General features: G+C 46.1%; 1 protein-coding gene across 2 annotated transcripts in view; it reads left to right on the top strand.

Annotated features, from left to right (window-relative positions):
* tspan11 (tetraspanin 11) overlaps positions 1–19135 on the top strand; it is a 134315-nt gene that overhangs the window by 78480 nt on the left and 36700 nt on the right. For both annotated transcript variants that reach the window (XM_086009717.1, XM_086009716.1), the window contains exons 3-5: positions 4365–4439; positions 8805–8909; positions 14910–15068. In XM_086009717.1, coding sequence (XP_085865843.1) covers positions 4365–4439; positions 8805–8909; positions 14910–15068 — 339 coding nt within the window. The remainder of the gene's footprint in view (positions 1–4364; positions 4440–8804; positions 8910–14909; positions 15069–19135) is intronic.

Genomic DNA, 19135 nt, shown 5'->3' with positions numbered 1-19135 from the left:
TCCGGAGGCTAAAAATTTGAGGGCAGTGCTGACTTTAACAGCCACTGGTAATGTGTGGCTACCAGGTCCAGCAGGGAGCAGATTCTCTGCCACCAACTGACGTGACTTCCGGAGACAATGGTGTTCTGACATGTCAAGGAAGCTGATCCTCTGCCTGTACACCCTGTGTTGTGGATAGTCCCTCCTGTGAGCTGCCTTGCTCCGCAGCTCCTCCCTCTGAAACTCCTCCCTCCGCTGCTCCCCTCTCCGCTGCTCCCTCCGCTGCTTCCCTCTCCGCCGCCCCCCTCTCCGCTCCTCCCTCCGCTGCTCCCCCCTCCGCCGCCCCCCTCTCCGCTCCTCCCTCCGCTGCTCCCCCCTCCGCTGCTCCCCTCTCCACTGCTCCCTCCGCTGCTCCCCCTCCGCCGCCCCCCTCTCCGCTCCTCCCTCCGCTGCTCCCCCCTCCGCCGCCCCCTCTCCGCTCCTCCCTCCGCTGCTCCCCTCTCCGCCACTCCCTTTTCCGCTGCTCCTCCCTCCCCCGCTTCCCTCTCCGCAGCACCTCCCTCTGAAACTCCTCCCTCCACCGCTCCTCCCTCCGCCGCTCCCTTCTCCGCCACTCCCCTCTCCGCCGCTCCCCTCTCCGCCGCTCCCCCCTCTGCTGCTCCCCCCTCCGCTGCCCCCCTCTCCGCTGCCCCCTCTCCGCTGTTCCTCCCTCCGCTGCCCCCCTCTCCCCTGCTCCTCTCCCCTGCTCCTCTCCCCTGATCCCCTCTCCCCTGCTCCCCTCTCCCCTGCCCCCCTCTCCGCCGCTCCTCCCTCTACCACTCCCCTCTGCCCTGCCCCCCTCTGCCCTGCCCCCCTCTGCCCTGTTCCCCTCTGCCCTGTTCCCCTCTGCCCTGCTCCCCTCTGCCCTGCTCCCCTCTCTCCTGCTCCCCTCTCCACTGCTCCTCCCTCCACTGACCCCTCTCCGCTGTCCAGCTGCAGTTCTCTCTACAGCAGGCTGCTGCTGCTGCTGGTGCTGGTCATATTGCTCCTCTTCCAAGGCCCAGTCTGAGGTGGCTAAAGCCGCACCCATCCTGATGTGATTCAGAAAACCTCTAGTATAGAAAGTAACCTCTCAGCTATATTACTGAACAAACCCTTTCCCATGAGTAGGTGAGTACTGATTATTTATTTCAATATTTACATGAGATTGATTCAACCCCCTCAACTGCCGCTGCATTCTCGCCTTGCTTTCACTGGCGAGTTTCAGGAAACCCGTGGATATGATGTTAAACTTAAAATTGTTGAAATATCGCTCTGATTGACCGATTAGAATATATTAATAGGCAACCCGCCTCTCCCGAGGGAGTTGTGCGCAAGCACTCTAACGAGCTCAAGTTAAACACGGAAGTCGGCGGCTTGGAGCTTCCTGACGCGTTCTTGCATTTTTGCTGGATTTAACTGGCCGCCCCCTCCAATCCGCTCCCAAACCCATGCGCTCCAACAGGTTAAAATTCCCCCCTTTGTGTGGACTGGACTGATGGGGGAGGTGCTGAGGGCTGGTTGTATCCGCAAACACAAGAGCATTGGATAAGTACCTGGAGAAAAGTATGACACTTGGGTATGAGAGGTATTGTGGGCTGGGATATTTCTTGGGCACCAGGAACGGCCACATGGAATGTAATGGCCTGTTCGGTTCCATAGGTCTGCCCAGTTAATTTAGACTAAATCCCTTTTTATCTCACCAAATGTTGCCTTTTTCCTATTGGAGCCCCCTTATCTTTGACGCCTTGTTATCCATTTCTGTTTTGTCATTGAACCCAACTGTTACCGAACCTAACTCTCACTGTCCCACTCTCAGCCGCTCATTGTCACATTGGATTTCTCACTGAGGAGAATAGTTCAGTAGACCACACTGCAAGTACACATTGGTGCTTGTTGAAATCTAGGGAGTGCAGAATCAAAGTTTGAGGACTATTAAAGAACTGAGCTAAATACAAATGCATATGTTATTGTCAAAGATATAAACCCAATACAAATAGCTCGGCATACGGGGGTCCATTGTCTTTCATTTGCTACACAATGGCGGAGCTGATGACGAGTACCTCCATTGAAAGTGGAGTTGACATCGATGATCAGCCATGATCATATTGAATGGCGGAGCAGGCTCGAGGGGCCGTATGGCCTACTCCTGCTCGTATTTTTTATGTTCTTATACCTAGCCAGATCTTTATATTTGAATATTTTAGTAATGAACTAGACCGTGTGTGATCTTAATATTGTTGACACTATTTGTATAACATACAAACAGGGAGGTAATGTTAAATTTATATGGAACCTTGGCTAGACCAGACTTGGAGTATTGTGTGTAGTTCTGGTCTCCAAACTACTAAACAAAGATTGAAGCACTGAAGAAACTGCAGAAAAGATTTACAAGGATGTTACCAGAATTGAGAGAACATAAGAACATAAGAAATAGGAGCAGGAGTAGGCCAATCGGCCCCTCGAGCCTGCTCCGCCATTCAATAAGATCATGGCTGATCTGATCCTAACCGCCAATCCACTATCACAGAACCATCTCCTGAATCTACCAGAATTAGACACCCGTAATAGGAGCAGGATCAGGCTACACGGCCCCTGGACCCGCTCCGCTACCCACAGGGCCATGACCGATCCGAACCTAGACTCATGTCCAAATTCCTGCCCGCTCCCCGTAACCTTTAATTCCCTTTACTTCTAGGAAACTGTCTATTTCTGTTTTAAATTTATGTAATGATGTAGCTTCTACAGCTTTTTGGGGCAGCATATTCCATGGACCTACCACCCTCTGAGTGAAGTAGTTCCTCCTCATCTCAGTTTTGAAAGAGCAGCCTCTTATTCTAAGACTATGCCCCCTAGTTCTAGTTTCACCCATCATCGGGAACATCTTCCCCGCTTCCACCCGATCCAACCCCTTCACAATCTTATATGTTTCAATAAGATCGCCTCTCATTCTTCTGAACTCCAATGAGTAGAGTCCCAATCTACTCAACCTCTCCTCATATGTCCATCCCCTCATCCCCGGGATTAACCGAGTGAACCTTCTTTGTACTGACTCGAGAGCAAGTATGTCCTTTCTTAAGTATGGACACCAAAACTGTACGCAGTATTCCAGGTGCGGTCTCACCAATACCTTGTACAACTGAAGCAATACCTCCCTATTTTTATATTCTATCCCCCTAGCAATGAAAGCCAACATTCCATTGGCCTTCTTAATCACTTGCTGCACCTGCATACTAACACAGAATCACAGAAACCCCACAGTGCAGATAGAGGCCATTTCGGCCCATCGAGCCTGCACCAACACATATCCCACCCGATCCCCGTAACCCCATGTATTTAATCCCCCTAACACTAAGGGTCAATTTATCACAGCCAATCAACCTAACCCGCACATCTTTGGACCTACACTTTCCAGTATTGTATTCCATCTGCCAAATCTCTGCCCACTTACTTAACCTGTCTATGTCCCCTTGCAGGTTTTTTATGTCCTCCTCACTCACTACTTTCCCTCCCATCTTAGTATCATCTGCAAACTTTGATATGTTACACTCGGTCCCCTCCTCCAAATCGTTAATATAGATTGTAAAGAGTTGGGGACCCAGCACTGACCCCTGCGGAACACCACTAGTTACTGATTGCCAGTCTGAGAATGAACCACTTATCCCAACTCTCTGCCTTCTGTTAGATAGCCAATCCTCTGTCCATGCCAGAATATTACCCCCAATCCCGTGATTTTTTATCTTAAGCAATAATCTTTTGTGTGGCACCTTGTCAAATGCCTTTTGGAAGTCTAAATACACTACGTCCACTGGTTCCCCTTTATCCACCCTATACGTTACTTGCAACGATCAGGAAAGATTGAGCAGGCTGGGCCTCTTTTCTCTGGGAAAGAAAAGACTAAGAGGGAGACCTGATAGAGGTCTTTAAAATTATGAAGGGGTTCTATAGGATGGATGTGGAGAATCTGTTTCCACTTGTGGGCGAGTCCAGACCAAAGGGCATCAATATAAGAAAGCCACTGACAGATCAAAAAGAATTTAGGAGCAATTTCTTTGCACAGAGAGTGGTGAGAATGTGGAACTCACTGCCTCATGGATTGACTGAAGCGGAGAGCATTGATGTATTTAAGGGGAGGCTTGATGGAGACATGAGGGAGAAGGGAATAGAGGGAGATAGGGGCGGAGTATAAACACCGGCATAGAATGGCCTGTTTCTGTGCCGTAGATTCTATATAATTATGTGCAATTCTATGTATTAAAATATGGCTATGTTGGAAGTTCTGTAGAATGAAACTACTTTTAACACAGGATACTTTCAGTGAAAGGTAATTAGGTTTATAATTATCATTGTTTTCCTTTACTTTTCAGTATTTTTCCTTACTCTTGCTGATCTTCCTAATGGAGCTGGTGGCTGGCGTACTTGCTTGTGTTTATTATCAGCGGGTAAGTTTAAATCCGATTGTATAAAATTAATCTTATCCAAAAATGTTTGGACAGGGAGAACGTGATGGTGTGATATGTTGCAGCCTGTGTGCATGGCACTGTGGGCCATTAGGACAGCAGTTGAAGCCAGCGATCTTCACACAGCGAGTTCCTGGTCTCAGCTCTGTAACTATGGCGACAGTGCAAAGTGCAGGTCAAATGACTTCTTCATAGAAAAATCATGATCCAGTTTCAAAGCAGCACTGGGAGACCCGGGAGCGGGTTGGCCAGGGCTGGGGCATGAAGTGTTGAGATTCGAGCAAGAAGCTGCAGAAAAAATGCCTTTAAAAAGACAGCGTCCATCTTCAACAAAGAATTTAAAAATGAAACCGGGAATGAAATTTGTATGTTGAATTCTCAGGTTAGAACCATGACTGGATAGGAACACGCATTCCAAATATTACATAAACGTTTTAGAAATCTGCGGCAGCTCTGCTGATTAGTAACTGCTGGTTGGTTACCCTGCTGATCAGTAATGGCTGATCAATAACCTCGCTGATCAATAGCCCACTGGTAGGTAATTTCATAGAATCATAGAATCGTACAGCACAGAAGGAGGCCATTCGGCCCATCGAGTCTGCGCCGGCCCTTTCGAAGAGCAATCCAGTTAGTCCCACTCCCCCGCTCTTTCCCCATATCACTGCAATTTTTTCTCCTCCAAGTATTTATCCAATTCCCTTTGAAGGCTACTATTGAATCTGTTTCCACCGCCCTGTCAGGCAGCGCAATCCAAATCCGAACCACTCGTTGCATAAAAATGTTTCCTCTCCTGTCGCCTCGGGTTCTTTTGCCAATCATCTTAAATCTGTGCCCTCTCATTATCGACCCTTCAGCCATTGGAAACAGTTTCTTTTTATTTACTCTGTCTAAACCCTTCATGATTTTAAACACCTCTATCGAATCTCCTCTTAGCCTTCTCTGCTCCAAGGAGAACAACCCCAGCTTCTCTAGTCTAAGATGATAATTGAGAAGGACATAAGTATGATGAAAACCGGGTTAATAGATTGGAGAAAAGCTGATCTTGAGGGGCTGAGAATAGAACTTGGGGGGGGCGGAGGGGAATGGACAACAATATTGGCAAACAATGATGTAGAACGACAATGGGAAACATTTAAAATGGTGTTCAACAGAGTGCAGGGAAATATATTCCACTAAAAGGAAAGAACAAACTAAACACTAATGAGACTCCATGGATGAATAAAGCCATAAGGGAACAATTGAGGGTAAGGAAAGAGGCAAACATTATGTACATAGACAGCAGGTGAGTGCACGATAAGAGAGAATACGAAAAGATTAGGAGAGAAGTCAAAAAAACAATTAGGGAGGCAAAGAGGAACTACAAAATTAAATTATCAAGGAACATAAAACAAAATAGTAAAATATTTTATAGGCACATCAATAAAAAAGGAAGGTTGGGATGGGAATAAAAAGAAAGAAAGACTTGCATTTATATAGCGCCTTTCACGACCACCGGACATGTCAAAGCGCTTTACAGCCAATTAAGTACTTTTTGAAGTGTAGAACCATTGTAATGTGGGAAACCCCGCAGCCAATTTGCGCACAGCAAGCTCCAACAAGCAGCAGTGTGATAATGACTGGATAATCTGTTTTTGTTATGGGGGTTGAGGGATAACTATTGGCCAGGACACCGGGGAGAATTCCCCTGCTCTCCTTCAAAATAGTGCCGTGGGATCTTTTACATCCACCTGAGAGGGCAGACGGGGCCTCGGTTTAACGTCTCATCTGAAAGACGGCACCTCCGACAGTGCAACACTCCCATTGAGGGACAGTCAGGATAATACCACAGGTAACGATCGAGAGATGGCAGAAATATTAAATAATTATTTTGCTTCAGTATTTACGAGGAAGATAGAACAGGTGGGCATTACATTGGATGATGAGATTAGTAAACATAGAAGATAGGAGCAGGAGTAGGCCATTCGGCCCCTCGAGCCTGCTCCGCCATTCAATGCGATCATGGCTGATCATCCAAATTCAGTACCCGGTCCCTGCTTTCTCCCCATACCCCTTGATCCCTTTAACCTTAAGAAATATATCCAGCTCCTTCTTGAATATATTTATTGAATTGGCCGCTACTGCCTTCTGTGGTAGAGAATTCCACAGGTTCACCACTCTCTGGGTGAAGAAATTCCTCCTCATTTCTGTCCTAAATGGCCTACCCCTTATCCTTAGACTGTGACCCCTGGTTCTGGACTCCCTGACCATCGGGAACATCCTTCCTGCATCTAGTCTGTCCAGTCCTGTCAGAATTTTATAAGTTTCAATGAGATCCCCTCTCATTCTTCTAAACTCCAGCGAGTACAAGCCCAATCGACCCAATCTCTCCTCATACGTCATTCCTGCCATCCCAGGTATCAGCCTGGTGAATCTTCGCTGAACTCCTTCCATGGCAAGAACATCCTTCCTCAGATAAGGCGACCAAAACTGCACACAATACTCAAGGTGTGGTCTCACCAAGGCCCTGTACAACTGCAGCAAGACATCCTTGTTCCTGTACTCAAACCCTCTCGCTACGAAGGCCAACATACCATTTGCCTTCTTAACCGCCTGCTGCACCTGCATGCTTACCTTCAGCGACTGGTGCACAAGGACGCCCAGGTCTCGTTGCACTTCCCCTTCTCCCAATCTATTGCCATTCAGATAATAAACTGCCTTCCTGTTTTTGACACCAAAGTGGATAACCTCACATTTATCCACGTTATATTGCATCTGCCATGCTTCTGCCCAATCACCCAACCTGTCGAGTTTCTCGGCATCCTCCTCACCGCACACACGCCCACCCAGCTTTGTGTCATCTGCAAATTTGGAGATATTACATCTAGTTCCCTTGTCTAGATCATTAATATATATTGTGAATAGTAATGAGATAAGTCCATTTAAAACAAAAAAGGGGATATATTAAATAAATTAATAAAACTCAAAGAGGATAAAACCCCTGGTCTGGATGGATTCCATCCACACATTTTAAAAGAATCTAGGGAAGAGATAGCAGAGGCATTACTACACATATTTAATAATTTGTTAGAAAAAGGTGTAGTGCCAGAGGACTGGTGGATAGCTAATGTAATACCGATATTTAAGAAGGGGGATAGAACATGTCCAGGGAGTTATAGACCAGTCTGCTTAACATCGGTGGTAGGAAAAATAATGGAATCCCTACTAAAGGAGAGAATAGAAGAACATCTAGAAACCAAAAATATAATAATGAATAGTCAACATGGATTTCAAAAGGGAAAGTCTTGCTTGACCAACCTTATTGAATTTTTTGAAGAGGTAACAGGGAAAGTTGACAGTGATAATGCAGTAGATGTAATTTATCTGGATTTTCAAAAGGCCTACGATAAGGTACCCCATAATAGACTGATGAACAAGGTCAGAGAATGCGGAGTCAGGGGACAAGTAGCAGAATGGATTGCTGGCTGGCTTCAAGACAGAAAGCAGAGAGTGGGGGTAAAGGGTAGCTATTCCCAGTGGCAGAAGGTGGGTCGTGGTGTTCCACAAGGATCAGTGCTGGGACCACTGCTGTTCACAACTTACATTAACGATTTAGACTTTGGAATCAAAAACACACTTTCTAAATTTGTGGATGACACCAAATTGGAGGGGTAGTCAATACTGAGGAGGACTGCAACAATTTACAGGACATTAATAAACTTGCAGAATGGGCATATAATTGGCAAATGAAATTCAACACAGATAAATGTGAGGTATTACATTTTGGCAAGAAAAACACATATTACTTGGAAAATACGAATCTAAATGGCATAGGACAGCAAAGGGATCTAGAGTACAAATACACAAATCACTGGTTCCAGGGATGAGAGACTTCAGTTATGTGAAGAGACTGGAGAAACTGGGGTTGTTCTCCTTGGAGCAGCAAAGGTTAAAGGAAGATTTGATAGATGTGTTCAAAATCATGAAGGTTTTTGATAGAGTAAATAGAGAGAAACTGTTTCCAGTGGCAGAAGGGTTAATAAACAGAGGCACAGATTTAAGGTGATTGGCAAAAGAACCAGAGGCGACATGAGGAAACATTTTTTTACACAGCGAGTTGTTGTGATCTGAAAGAGCAGTGGAAGCAGATCGAATAGTAACTTTCAAAGGAGAATTGGGTAAATACCTGAAGGGAGAACATTTCCAGGACTATGGGGAAAGAGCAGGGGAGTGGGATTAATCAGCACTGGCATGGTGGGCTGATTGGCCTCCTTCTGTGCTGTATCAGTCTATGATTCTAAGTGTTTGTAGCCAATAGAAAAACTTGTGCTAACGTTCTTTATCCTTTTCACATTTGTTGTTTGTGTACAGTTAAGTGAAGAACTAAAACAGCATCTGAACAAAACGATGATGGAGAATTACGCACAGCCCGGGAAGGACCGCATCACCAATTCTGTCGACCGACTCCAGCAAGATGTATGCAATTAACTTTCTGGGGTTTATTTTTCGGGAGGTGGGGCTCTGAAATCCGTATGTTGCTCGCTGACACATAACTGATTATTGAGCAGATTATTGCTTGATATCTGTGCTTTCAGAAAATAACATGGATTATTTATTCTGAAGAAAAATGCCCAGGTCTATTTTTTATTTTTTTGAGCATAATTTTGATTTTTTTTTTGTTTTACTTTCTTTTGTTTTTAACTGCAGCAAGATTTAAGACTCTGAGGAGGTTAAATTACAGGATAAAAGTAAGTGGTGTGAAAGCTTCCTTGCTGTCTCACTAAGTGAATCCAGCCACACTGCATTCCGGAGTCCTGAACTCTTGCAATGGATCAAAAACAGCTTCTGAGAATATGAACAGAGTTTATGGAAATTTCAAAACCCTTGCATTGGATTATTTTTTTATTACCAACAAAGGCGGTGGAAGCAGATTCAATAGTAATGTTCAAAATGGAATTAGATAAATACTTGAAGGGGGAAAAAAAATACAGGGCTATGGGGAAAGAGCGGGTGAGTGGGATTAATTGGAGAGCTCGTTCAGAGAGCCAGCACAGGCCCAGTGGGCCGAATGGTCTCTTTCTGTGCTGTATCATTCTATGATCTAAGTGTTTGTATGGTCCTGCTGAGAGAGCAGTCAGCATCACAAAGAGTGTCAGAGAAAATTCACTGTCTTCAAAATGAGGAAGCCCTGAGTGCAGTGTAGAATTCGGAAGGTGCAGGAACGGTGATGTTTCCACCGCATGATATTTAATCTGATAGCAACTTTTTAATCCATTATTTACTGGTAAGTTTTAACCAGTGACACAGTGGAAAGATTTTCCAATCTGTACTTGTGTTATGAATTTACAAAGCTTTCTGTGACTCTTTACATAGCATATACAGTGCAGAAACATGCCATTCGGCCCAACTGGTCTGTGCTGTCCCAAACCAGGAAGATACTGAGTGATGATGCAGACTCATCAATAATTCATAATCCAGTTTTTTGATTGGCTTGCTACACTTTATTGCTACTGTGATTGATCGTCTTATTGACATTGGGCGAACCAGTAGAAAGCCTGCTGGTGAAACACAGTCGATATGTACTGTGATGTTTTTTAGCATTGTCTTCAATGCCACGCCCTCCAGTATATACCTTTCTGATCTGTTGGATGGAAATTTCAACAATTACAAAGGTGGATTGCACTTACGTCTGTGTGAGAGACAGGTGCACACAATAGGTTTTGTGGATGGGAGCAAGAAATTACAATGGGTCACAGACAGATTAAGTCAGTGGAGAAAACTGGCAGATGGAGTTCAATGTGGGGAAGTGTGAGGTCATCCACTTTGGATCTGAGAAAGACCAATTGGAATATTTTCTTAATGGTGAGAAATGAGGAACTGTGGAGGAGCAAAGGGACTTAGGAGTCCATGTACATAAATCACTAAAAGCCAGTGCACAGGTACAAATAGTAATCAAAAAGGTTAATGGAATGTTGGGCCGGAATTTTCCCGTTGCCTTGGAGGCGGGTCAGCTGTAAAAATTGCGAAAATAGGCAGCGCGTCGGGAAGCTGCTGCAATCCCGCCTCCTCACGCCTTTAACTCGGGCGCGTTTGCCAGCGCGCCATGGACCCGATCAGGAGAGGCGGGCGACCTAATTAAACTCATGAAATGCTTGTTTTCAGACCCATAACTGGCTTTTTAACTGCAGCTTCTGAATTTAAGGGCATGAGCAGGGAAAGCGCGCAGTGCGGGAACCTCGCCTGTGAAGGGGAGGCGGAAGCTCAGTGGCGTTGTGCGAGGGCATTAATTGACAGCTGGGAAAACCAGATAAATACACACACCTTACACCTCATTAGTTGCCTAAGGAAAAGGCTGTTGATGACTGCATTTGTGCACAGATTTAGGTTTCTGGTGTTTGCACCTCGAAAGCCACTCTCACCACATTGCTAGTCACTATCACAACATTGCTAGTCACTATCACAACATTGAGGGATTGGCCCTCTGATCGCTACTTGACCTGCCATCTACTACATCAGCATGGGTGCCGCTTGTACTGTCTCACCTTGGTCCTCAGAATCGGACCAACATGAGCCCCACCACCAGCAGCAGCCTTCTCCTCAACGACTGATGCTCCACAGGCGAGAGGGGGCACCACCGTGCCGGAGGTGATACCCCCAACACAGGGTATACAGGCAGAGGATGAGCTTCCTCAACATGACTGAGCAACAGTGCCAAAGGAGGCTCAGGCTATCGCGCCAGGTCATCGCAGACATTTGTAGCTTGCTGGAACAAGACCTGCTGCCCAGAGGTCCTGGGGGACACTCCTTACCAGTGGCTGTCAAAGTCACCACCGCCCTCAACTTCTTCGCCTCCAGCTCCTTCCAGGGATCTGCAGCAGACATTTGCAGGATCTCGCAGTCGGCCACCCACAGATGCATCACCCAGGTGACCAATGCCATGTTTGACAAGTCAGCCAATTATGTGAACTTTGCCACTGATGAAGCCAGTGTTACTGAGCGGGCGCGCGGCTTTGATCTCTGGCTGACTTTCCACAGGTGCAGGGCATCTTCGACTGCACACATGTGGCCACCAGGGCAACCCCCTCATCACCCAGGAGTGTTTGTCAACTGCAAAGGCTTCCACTCCCTCAATGTGCAGCTCATCTGCAACCATAAAAAAATCATTGTGCATGTGTGCGCCAGATTCCCTGGCAGCTGTCATGACTCTTTTGTGCTGCGCCAGTCCATCCACCCTCAGCTCTTCTAAACTCCAAACAGACTTACCAGCTGGCTGCCTGGAGATCAGGGCTATCCACTGAAGACATAGCTCATGACACCCCTGAGGACGCCAAGTACTGAGGCTGAGGAGCATTCTAATGAGAGCCAAATGTCCACCAGATGTGTCATAGAGCAAGCAATAGGCATGCTGAAGATGCACTTCAGATGCCTTGACAGATCTGGAGGAGCCCTTCAGTATGCACCAGCCAGGGTCTCCAGAATCATTGTTGTCAGCTGCGTCCTGCACAACATAGCGCAGCAGCGAGGATTGGAGCTGCAGCAGGAGCATGACGCACAGCAGGCAGCCTCTTCAGAGGAGGAGGAGGATGAGCAGGTGGAAGGCGAGGAGGAGGGGGAGGAGGACGAGCAGGTGGAAGGCGAGGAGGAGGGGGAGGAGCCTGAGATGCAGATGGCACCAGCAGCGGTGCACATTGCTGCCCGGGATGGCCCCGTTGACTTGGGCCTCCATTGCCCCACTGCTCCCACTTCTCCCCAGTTGCCACCCCCTCAGTCAGAGCCCCAGATGCTTCCTCGGATCCCGATGGCCGAGTCTGCCCTGCACAGTCGTGGGAGGCTAAATTTACTTAACTTGCTCCAATGCAGCCACATGGTTGCCACATGTTGTACTAAGTTCCGCGCCCCCTCCACAACACCATAAAGCATCCCTACAATGACCAATCCATTGCTTTCACCCAAAGCCCCAATGCTCGAGGTTAAATAATGTCTCACCATTCACTACAAGTGACAAAGGCCACTTCCAAGGTTTGAGGCAAAAATGGACAAGACCCGAAAGTGGTGCAAACAAAAACATTCATATGTGCAATGAAAACAATTGAAACTTCGTACTAACATTTGTTGATACACCCAGCACTTACCCTTGTGCGTCTACTTTTGTGTCATTTTTCTTTTGCGAGTGCTTCCACGAGATGCAGCCCCTGTGGCTTCAGCAGAGGTAGTTGCAGGCCTCTCACTTCCCTGCTGCGACTGCGTAGACACTTTTGGCGGACGTCCTCTGGGTTTTAGGGCCCGCGAGGGCCCCGCCAAAGTCTGCTCCTCCCGCGACTGTGCAGGGCAGACTCGGCCATCGGGATCCGAGGAAGCATCTGGGGCTCTGACTGAGGGGGTGGAAACTGGGGAGAAGTGGGAGCAGTGGGGCAATGGAGGCCCAAGTCAACGTTTACATCCCTCTTTGAGAGGAGGTCTATGAATGCCTGCCATCTGTTGTCCACAGCTAGCATGTGCTCATGTGAGTAGTGCATTAGCTGCTCCATGCAGGTGGCCATCCTTTCCATGGACGAGCACATCGTCACCATAGCCTGCGCCGTGGTGGTGCTCATGTTGGAGACGGACTCCTCAATTCTCTGAACATTTGCAGATATTGCAGTTGCAGAAGATGCCGGAGCCCCTTGCAATTGTTGCTGCCCCCCCAGGATCGCCCTCTTTCCCGACGGCCCCCGAGGCTCAGCGTCTGCATGCAGCTCAGCAGAGCTTGGAGTGTCCTGCGCCCTCCGGCGAGGAGTCTCCACTGCTGCCCCTGTCAACACCATCTGCTCTTGCTCACTTGTGAATTTTAAGTCATCAGGTGACAACTCTACTCTATCTCGCGTAGGACCCACCGAGGTGTGCGTCTCTGCACTGGTGCTGGGTGCACTTGGATCTGCTAACACTGCACCCTCAGAGGCTGGAGGTTTCTCTGAGGAGTCGTCTTCCACCGGCTGGACAGTGCGGGGGGTGGGTGGTCCAGTTGATGGGCCTGTGGGAGAGTAAAGAGATGAATTAGAAGTGTTATAATAAGAATGGATAACGTTACCATTATGCACATGATGACATTTCACGACTGCTGACATGAGTCACCATATGGGTGACTGTTTTATGCCATGTGGCTTTATCAGATGTGATTCTGTCACCAGGTTTCTGGGATGTGCCCCTCTCTCTGTCTCCCACCGCCAGCGTCTCTCCAGCTCCTGAAATTTCCAGAGCCACCTCCTCTGCTGCTGTGAGATGTGCAATTACTGGAGGTCCTCCTCTGGTTCTCTCCCTCTCCCTGTTATTGTGGGCTCTCTTCTCCTGCAAGGAGGGAAAGAAGAGAAGTGTGAGTGAGAGTGATGGAGTGAGTGTAAGCAATGGATGGGTTATGTCATGAATCTTACCATTCATGTAGAAATGACTCATGAGATAACACTGGGCGACCAGCTGGTGGCGCCGTCCAAGGAAAGTATAAATACTCGGGCGTGGGCCCAGCTTGCTCAGGATGTTTTTGTAACCAGGAACTAGTGATGTAACTAGAAATCTCAAGTATTTATCCAATTCCCTTTTGAAAGTTACTATTGAATCTGCTTTCACCGCCCTTTCAGGCAGCGCATTCCAGATCACAGCAACTCACCGAATGAAGAACACTTTTCCTTTTTTCCCCCTGGCTTTTTTGCCAATGATCTTCCCTCTGTGTCCTCTGGTTACCGACCCTCCTGTCACTGGAAATAGTTTATTTTTATCTACCCTATCAAAACCCTCATGATTTGGAATGACACAGGAAGAATGATGATCCATTATTGACTCTGCTCTAGTGTCCATCAAATAGTCCGTTGAAATGTTTTCTCTGGATGATTTGACTTTTAATTAACTTGATTTGAAAATTTAAATGAAGGTACATTGTGATGGAGAAATGTGTAGCTATCTGAAATCCTGTGTAATAATCCCGGGGAGGGGGAGGTTGGGTATATAACGAAACGCCTCGAAGGTTCTGAGATGAAAGAGACGAGCAAAAGGCCTTTGCTGTTCTGTTGCTCACTTGTACCACGGTTCCTGTTTATTGTTCAGCATCCTGTCCTTTATGTAACTGCATCCGGAGTGCGTTTTGCAAACCCTGTTACCGTCTGGGCGTTTACACACGTTTAATTTGGGTATTTGGTTTAAGCCGAGCAGTTTTACACTGCTGTAAGATTTGGTGCATTAGTCGCGTGTTGATATTGGCTTCTATGATGAGCAAACACATTGCAGTGCGACTTATTCACTGTTTCAAAGACCAAAAGCATGTTTGGAGACAGGAAGGTAGGAGCAGGATATCAAACCTCTCTCTACCATCTCTCTCCACTCTGTGGAGAATGTTGACTATTCAGAAAAGCAGGATGTTTCCTCCTCATATTTTGGCAAACAATATTCAAGTTAATTCACCTGATCTTATTAAAAGGCAGCATTTACTGTTTTATCCCTCTGTTGCAGTTCAAGTGTTGTGGCAGCAACAATTCAGCTGACTGGCGGTACAGTGCTTACATCCTCTCACCTGTGTCAGGTAACAGACTGGTACCTGACAGCTGCTGTAAAACAGTAACTGAGGGCTGCGGTCAGAGGGACCATCCATCTAATGTCTATAAGGTAGAGGTAAGCAAAACCTTGCAGCCTGCAACTTCCACTTTGGAAATTAAATCACAGCAGTGTTGACTTTATGGAGGTGGCTGTTGTAACGGTGTTTTTAGAATGACAGTTTGTTTCTACTTTGCCCCCTTACCCCTCCTCTCCAGGAGTGGCCCATACTGGGGAGCTGGTTCCAAGGGCACAGGCAATGCTTCAGTACTCCATTCTACAACTGTGAGCATTACCAGGCTTCAACATTGGTGGGGGGAAGAGGAAAGGGCAGGAGGGTTATCACAGTTGGATCTGATCCTGGCCTGCCCTACTAAATATATTTGTTTTTATATCTAAAGTAACTTCTATTGTGGAGATGCCAAGATTTATTAGTTGTAGCTGCTTGTGGGTGTGTTGGTGTCTGGAGCGCTGTTGAGTTGCTGAGGTGTTGCTGTACCTTTGATGATATTTCTGTACTACTCCCAATGTGGAACACTCTGAATCGGCACATCTTGGGGTCAGTGAGAGGCTAATTGCTATTGTAGTCAATATGTTGGCAGCACATGTAAATCTTGCTTTCCTCCCTTTAGGAAGACGGCAAAGTATCAAGGAATGACTGGCCGTTCTCTCTCTCTAGGATTGTTGTGATTTGCTGTTTTATGAATGACACTTGAGCAAATATTTTAGATATTTTGCATGTATAATGCTTTGTGGTGTGATGGAAGTGTTAGATGCAAGACTTTGACTCTTGTGTATAGACCTTCTCAAATGATGATACCAGATCTTAGTGGATAGAGCAATAAACAGCAAGCATGAGGCAGCAATCCAGACTAACTAGACATATCCATCATGACTAGATCACAAGCACAGTGCTGGATTTGGCAGGGGGTGGGGGGAAGAATAAAAAGATGGGAAGGGGCTGAGTGATGTCAAGAGATGTGTTGGCAGTTACTCTAGTTGGATCCAATAAGATCTCATTTTTCAGTATGTAAAATCCCAGGTAATTAGATGAAAGTTACAGGGACACTGCGGGTAAGACCTTACAATGACCTTATTCTCATAGGAACGTAGGAATGTACAAGACTGGAAAAGATCTGGCTGGCCTCAGCATTCAAAAACAGAATTCCATGAGTGCAATGACCTGGGCAATGTTCATCATTTGAAAAGTTTTTAAACTTTGACTTTAATGATTGAGGTGTGCGCTGCTGCCTTTTAACAATATATCTGGTGTTTCTTTCTCCTCCTGACACTTTCTGTTCTTTCGACAGGTTTCATTTCTTAAATTAACTTGCTGTTCTATTCCTGGCTACTTTCCATTCCGTCATATGTTGAGCATTTGTTCAGTTTGATTTCAAAAGCCTTTGCCAATATTTTTGTGACAGTCCCAACTCTGCAAATAAAGCTAAGACATCAGCACATACCAACAGCTCACCCGCCAGAACAGACAGTAGCTGCAAACAGTCAGTCCAAACTGCAGGTGTTATTATCTTTAAAACCTACAGCCACTAGCAAACATTAACTGGCCAGCTTACCTTGTGTGGCAGTAGCCAAGACCCACTTTTTCATGGATCTTGCAGATTCTCTTGCTCTGCCTCTGTCTGACATCTGGCGGAGACCTGGGCTGGGTGGAAATATAAAGAGGGAGAGTGTTCCCAGGTGGATTTGTACTGCTGCTCATCAAATGGCTTCGAGAATTTCTCCATCCTCCCTATCGAAGGTGAATGAAGGTGATGATCGACTGGGATACCAGCTGAAATGTGGGAGCACCTTCACCACACGGACTGCAACGGTTCAAGAAGGCGGCTCACCACCGCCTTCTCAAGGGCAACTAGGGATGGGCAATAACTGCCAGCCTTGCCAGCGACGCCCACATCCCGAAAATGAATTTTAAAAAAATACCAGGTATGAGAGGCTTTGGTTATGAGGAGAGATGAAAGAAATTGGAATGCTTTAAATTAGAATCGAGGAAGTGAAGAGAAGACCTGATGAAGGTTTATGATTATGAAGAGGTTTTGACAGGACATATCATGAAAAAACATTTCCACGAGTAACCTCAAGGCATAAGTTTAAGATGATCACTAACAAAAAAACAAAGGGAGAGGTTATTTATTTGTTTATTTTTACAGAGAAAGTTGTTCGGACCTGGGATGCCCGGCCAGAAACAGCAGAGAGCAAAATCCAAAATAGTGTTTTAAATATTTGAGAAGAAAAAATTAAAAGGATGCGGCAAATGGGAGTAAAGGGAAAATTCATCCTGAAACCAGGCATGAGACCAAATGGGAGTAATGGGAAAATTCATCCTGAAACCAGGCATGAGACCAAATGGGAGTAATGGGAAAATTCATCCTGAAACCAGGCATGAGACCAAATGGGAGTAATGGGAAAATTCATCCTGAAACCAGGCATGAGACCAAATGGCCTCATTCTGTGCTGAAAGATTCTGTGATTCTAACCGACCACAAACAAACTTTCATCTCATTACTCTCAGCTGGATTCAGTCCAGATCCTGGGGTGAAGGGTCAGTGCACGAATCCACTATCCCAGCCAGCTTCTATGTTCGATTCTAAACTCTTCCCACAGATGTGTAACCGGTCTCTCACCCTCGTCTAATGTGAAAGCTCCTATTATTTTGCTCTAATTGTTTTGAGATGGGCAATGGTTGCTGAGTGCACAGGATTCTGCATGAAACTGGAGTCTACAACTGTACTGCGCAAAATATACACATTTTTACTTTCAACATGTTGTGATTTTTAATGAATTTTCAAATTCAAAGAGGAGACAACAGAATTTACTAAGTGATTTTTGACCAAGTGCTTTTTATCTGCCAATACAGACTGGATGTAAATGCTGTTTCTCTAAAGGGCTGGGAAACGTTTAGGAGAAATTGAAAGCTAGCAGGTGAGGTCTTGGCGTGTGAAGTGTTTTGTGCAGTGGTGTGAAATAGGAAGTTAAATCAGTCAATAAGTTAATGAGAAAATTAGAGAACTTTGTAAACCACAAAATCTGTTCTGATTAGAAACACTTGTTGAATTTCAGATAAAAAGTGTTACAAAGAATTGCTCCCAAGAACCCTGCAGGTTTATAAAGGTTGCACAAGTCGTGTGTTTGAATTGGCAAAGAGTCAGGACTCCCACATCCCATCAGCCCGCGATCATTGGCTGGGAAATTCTTTCACTTTTATTTGAATAAACACCTCCCGGGAATCGTTGGGAAATGAATCTTCTCTCCCCAGTCTCTGTGCAGCTGGAATGTTTCCGAGTACCCACAGCAGACAGATTATGTTAAGACAGAAGCAAAATATTGCAGATTGTTGAGATGTTTGTATAGCGGAAGGAATGTGAAGATTCCAGCAGCAGGCTGCTCCACATGTCTCGGAACCACTTGATAATTCTGTTAAATCCACCCGACCCAAGCTACAGTCAGCCGTCTTGCACAGGCGGGCCAAGCTCGCATCAGCTGCCAGATTTTATTACTACTTTTGAAAAGAGGTCTCTGTCGGCCATTGACTGCATTCTCTCTCTCTCTCTCCTGGCTCATGAGGTGCTGACAGCTGAATATTTGCTGAGAAGTTGTGAAGTCTGGCAGCCAGTGACCGTTTAGCTGCCACACAGCTTATTCTATCAGCAGCTCTTTTTATCCAAACTTGATCGTCAGCCGAATATCTCACATCAGAGGCTGAATTTTACCTTTTAGTTACAATATAAACTCTGGCAAGCTTGGCATTTCCTTCACATGCTGTTATCTCCTCAAAGAACTTGGTTACATTTGTCAGACACGATTTGTTTTTTTACAAATCCCTGCTGGCTGCCCGTAACCAACCCGTGTTTTTCTAGATTACTATTAATTTTATGGCCTCTGGAAGCTTTCCCACTGCTGATAGATTGATTGGTCTCTAGTTAGCTGATTTATCCCTTTCTCCCTTGTCAACAGAAGGGCTGCATTGATACCCTCCAGTCCTCTGGTACAACTTCTATATCCAAGGTAAAAGCAGAAAATGCTGGAAATACTCAGCAGGTCAGGCAGCATCTGTGGAGAGAGTGAAAGGATAATTACTAGTCCTGACCCCTTTAGGGCTACCCCGGATCAGGCATATTCCTCAGACG

The sequence above is a fragment of the Somniosus microcephalus genome, chromosome 16 (assembly GCF_052327205.1).
Source record: "Somniosus microcephalus isolate GS21.2 chromosome 16, FLI_Smic_1.0, whole genome shotgun sequence".
Classification (NCBI taxonomy): domain Eukaryota; kingdom Metazoa; phylum Chordata; class Chondrichthyes; order Squaliformes; family Somniosidae; genus Somniosus; species Somniosus microcephalus.
Note: the sequence above shows the minus strand (reverse complement) of the source record. Positions and strands in the feature narration are given on the sequence as shown.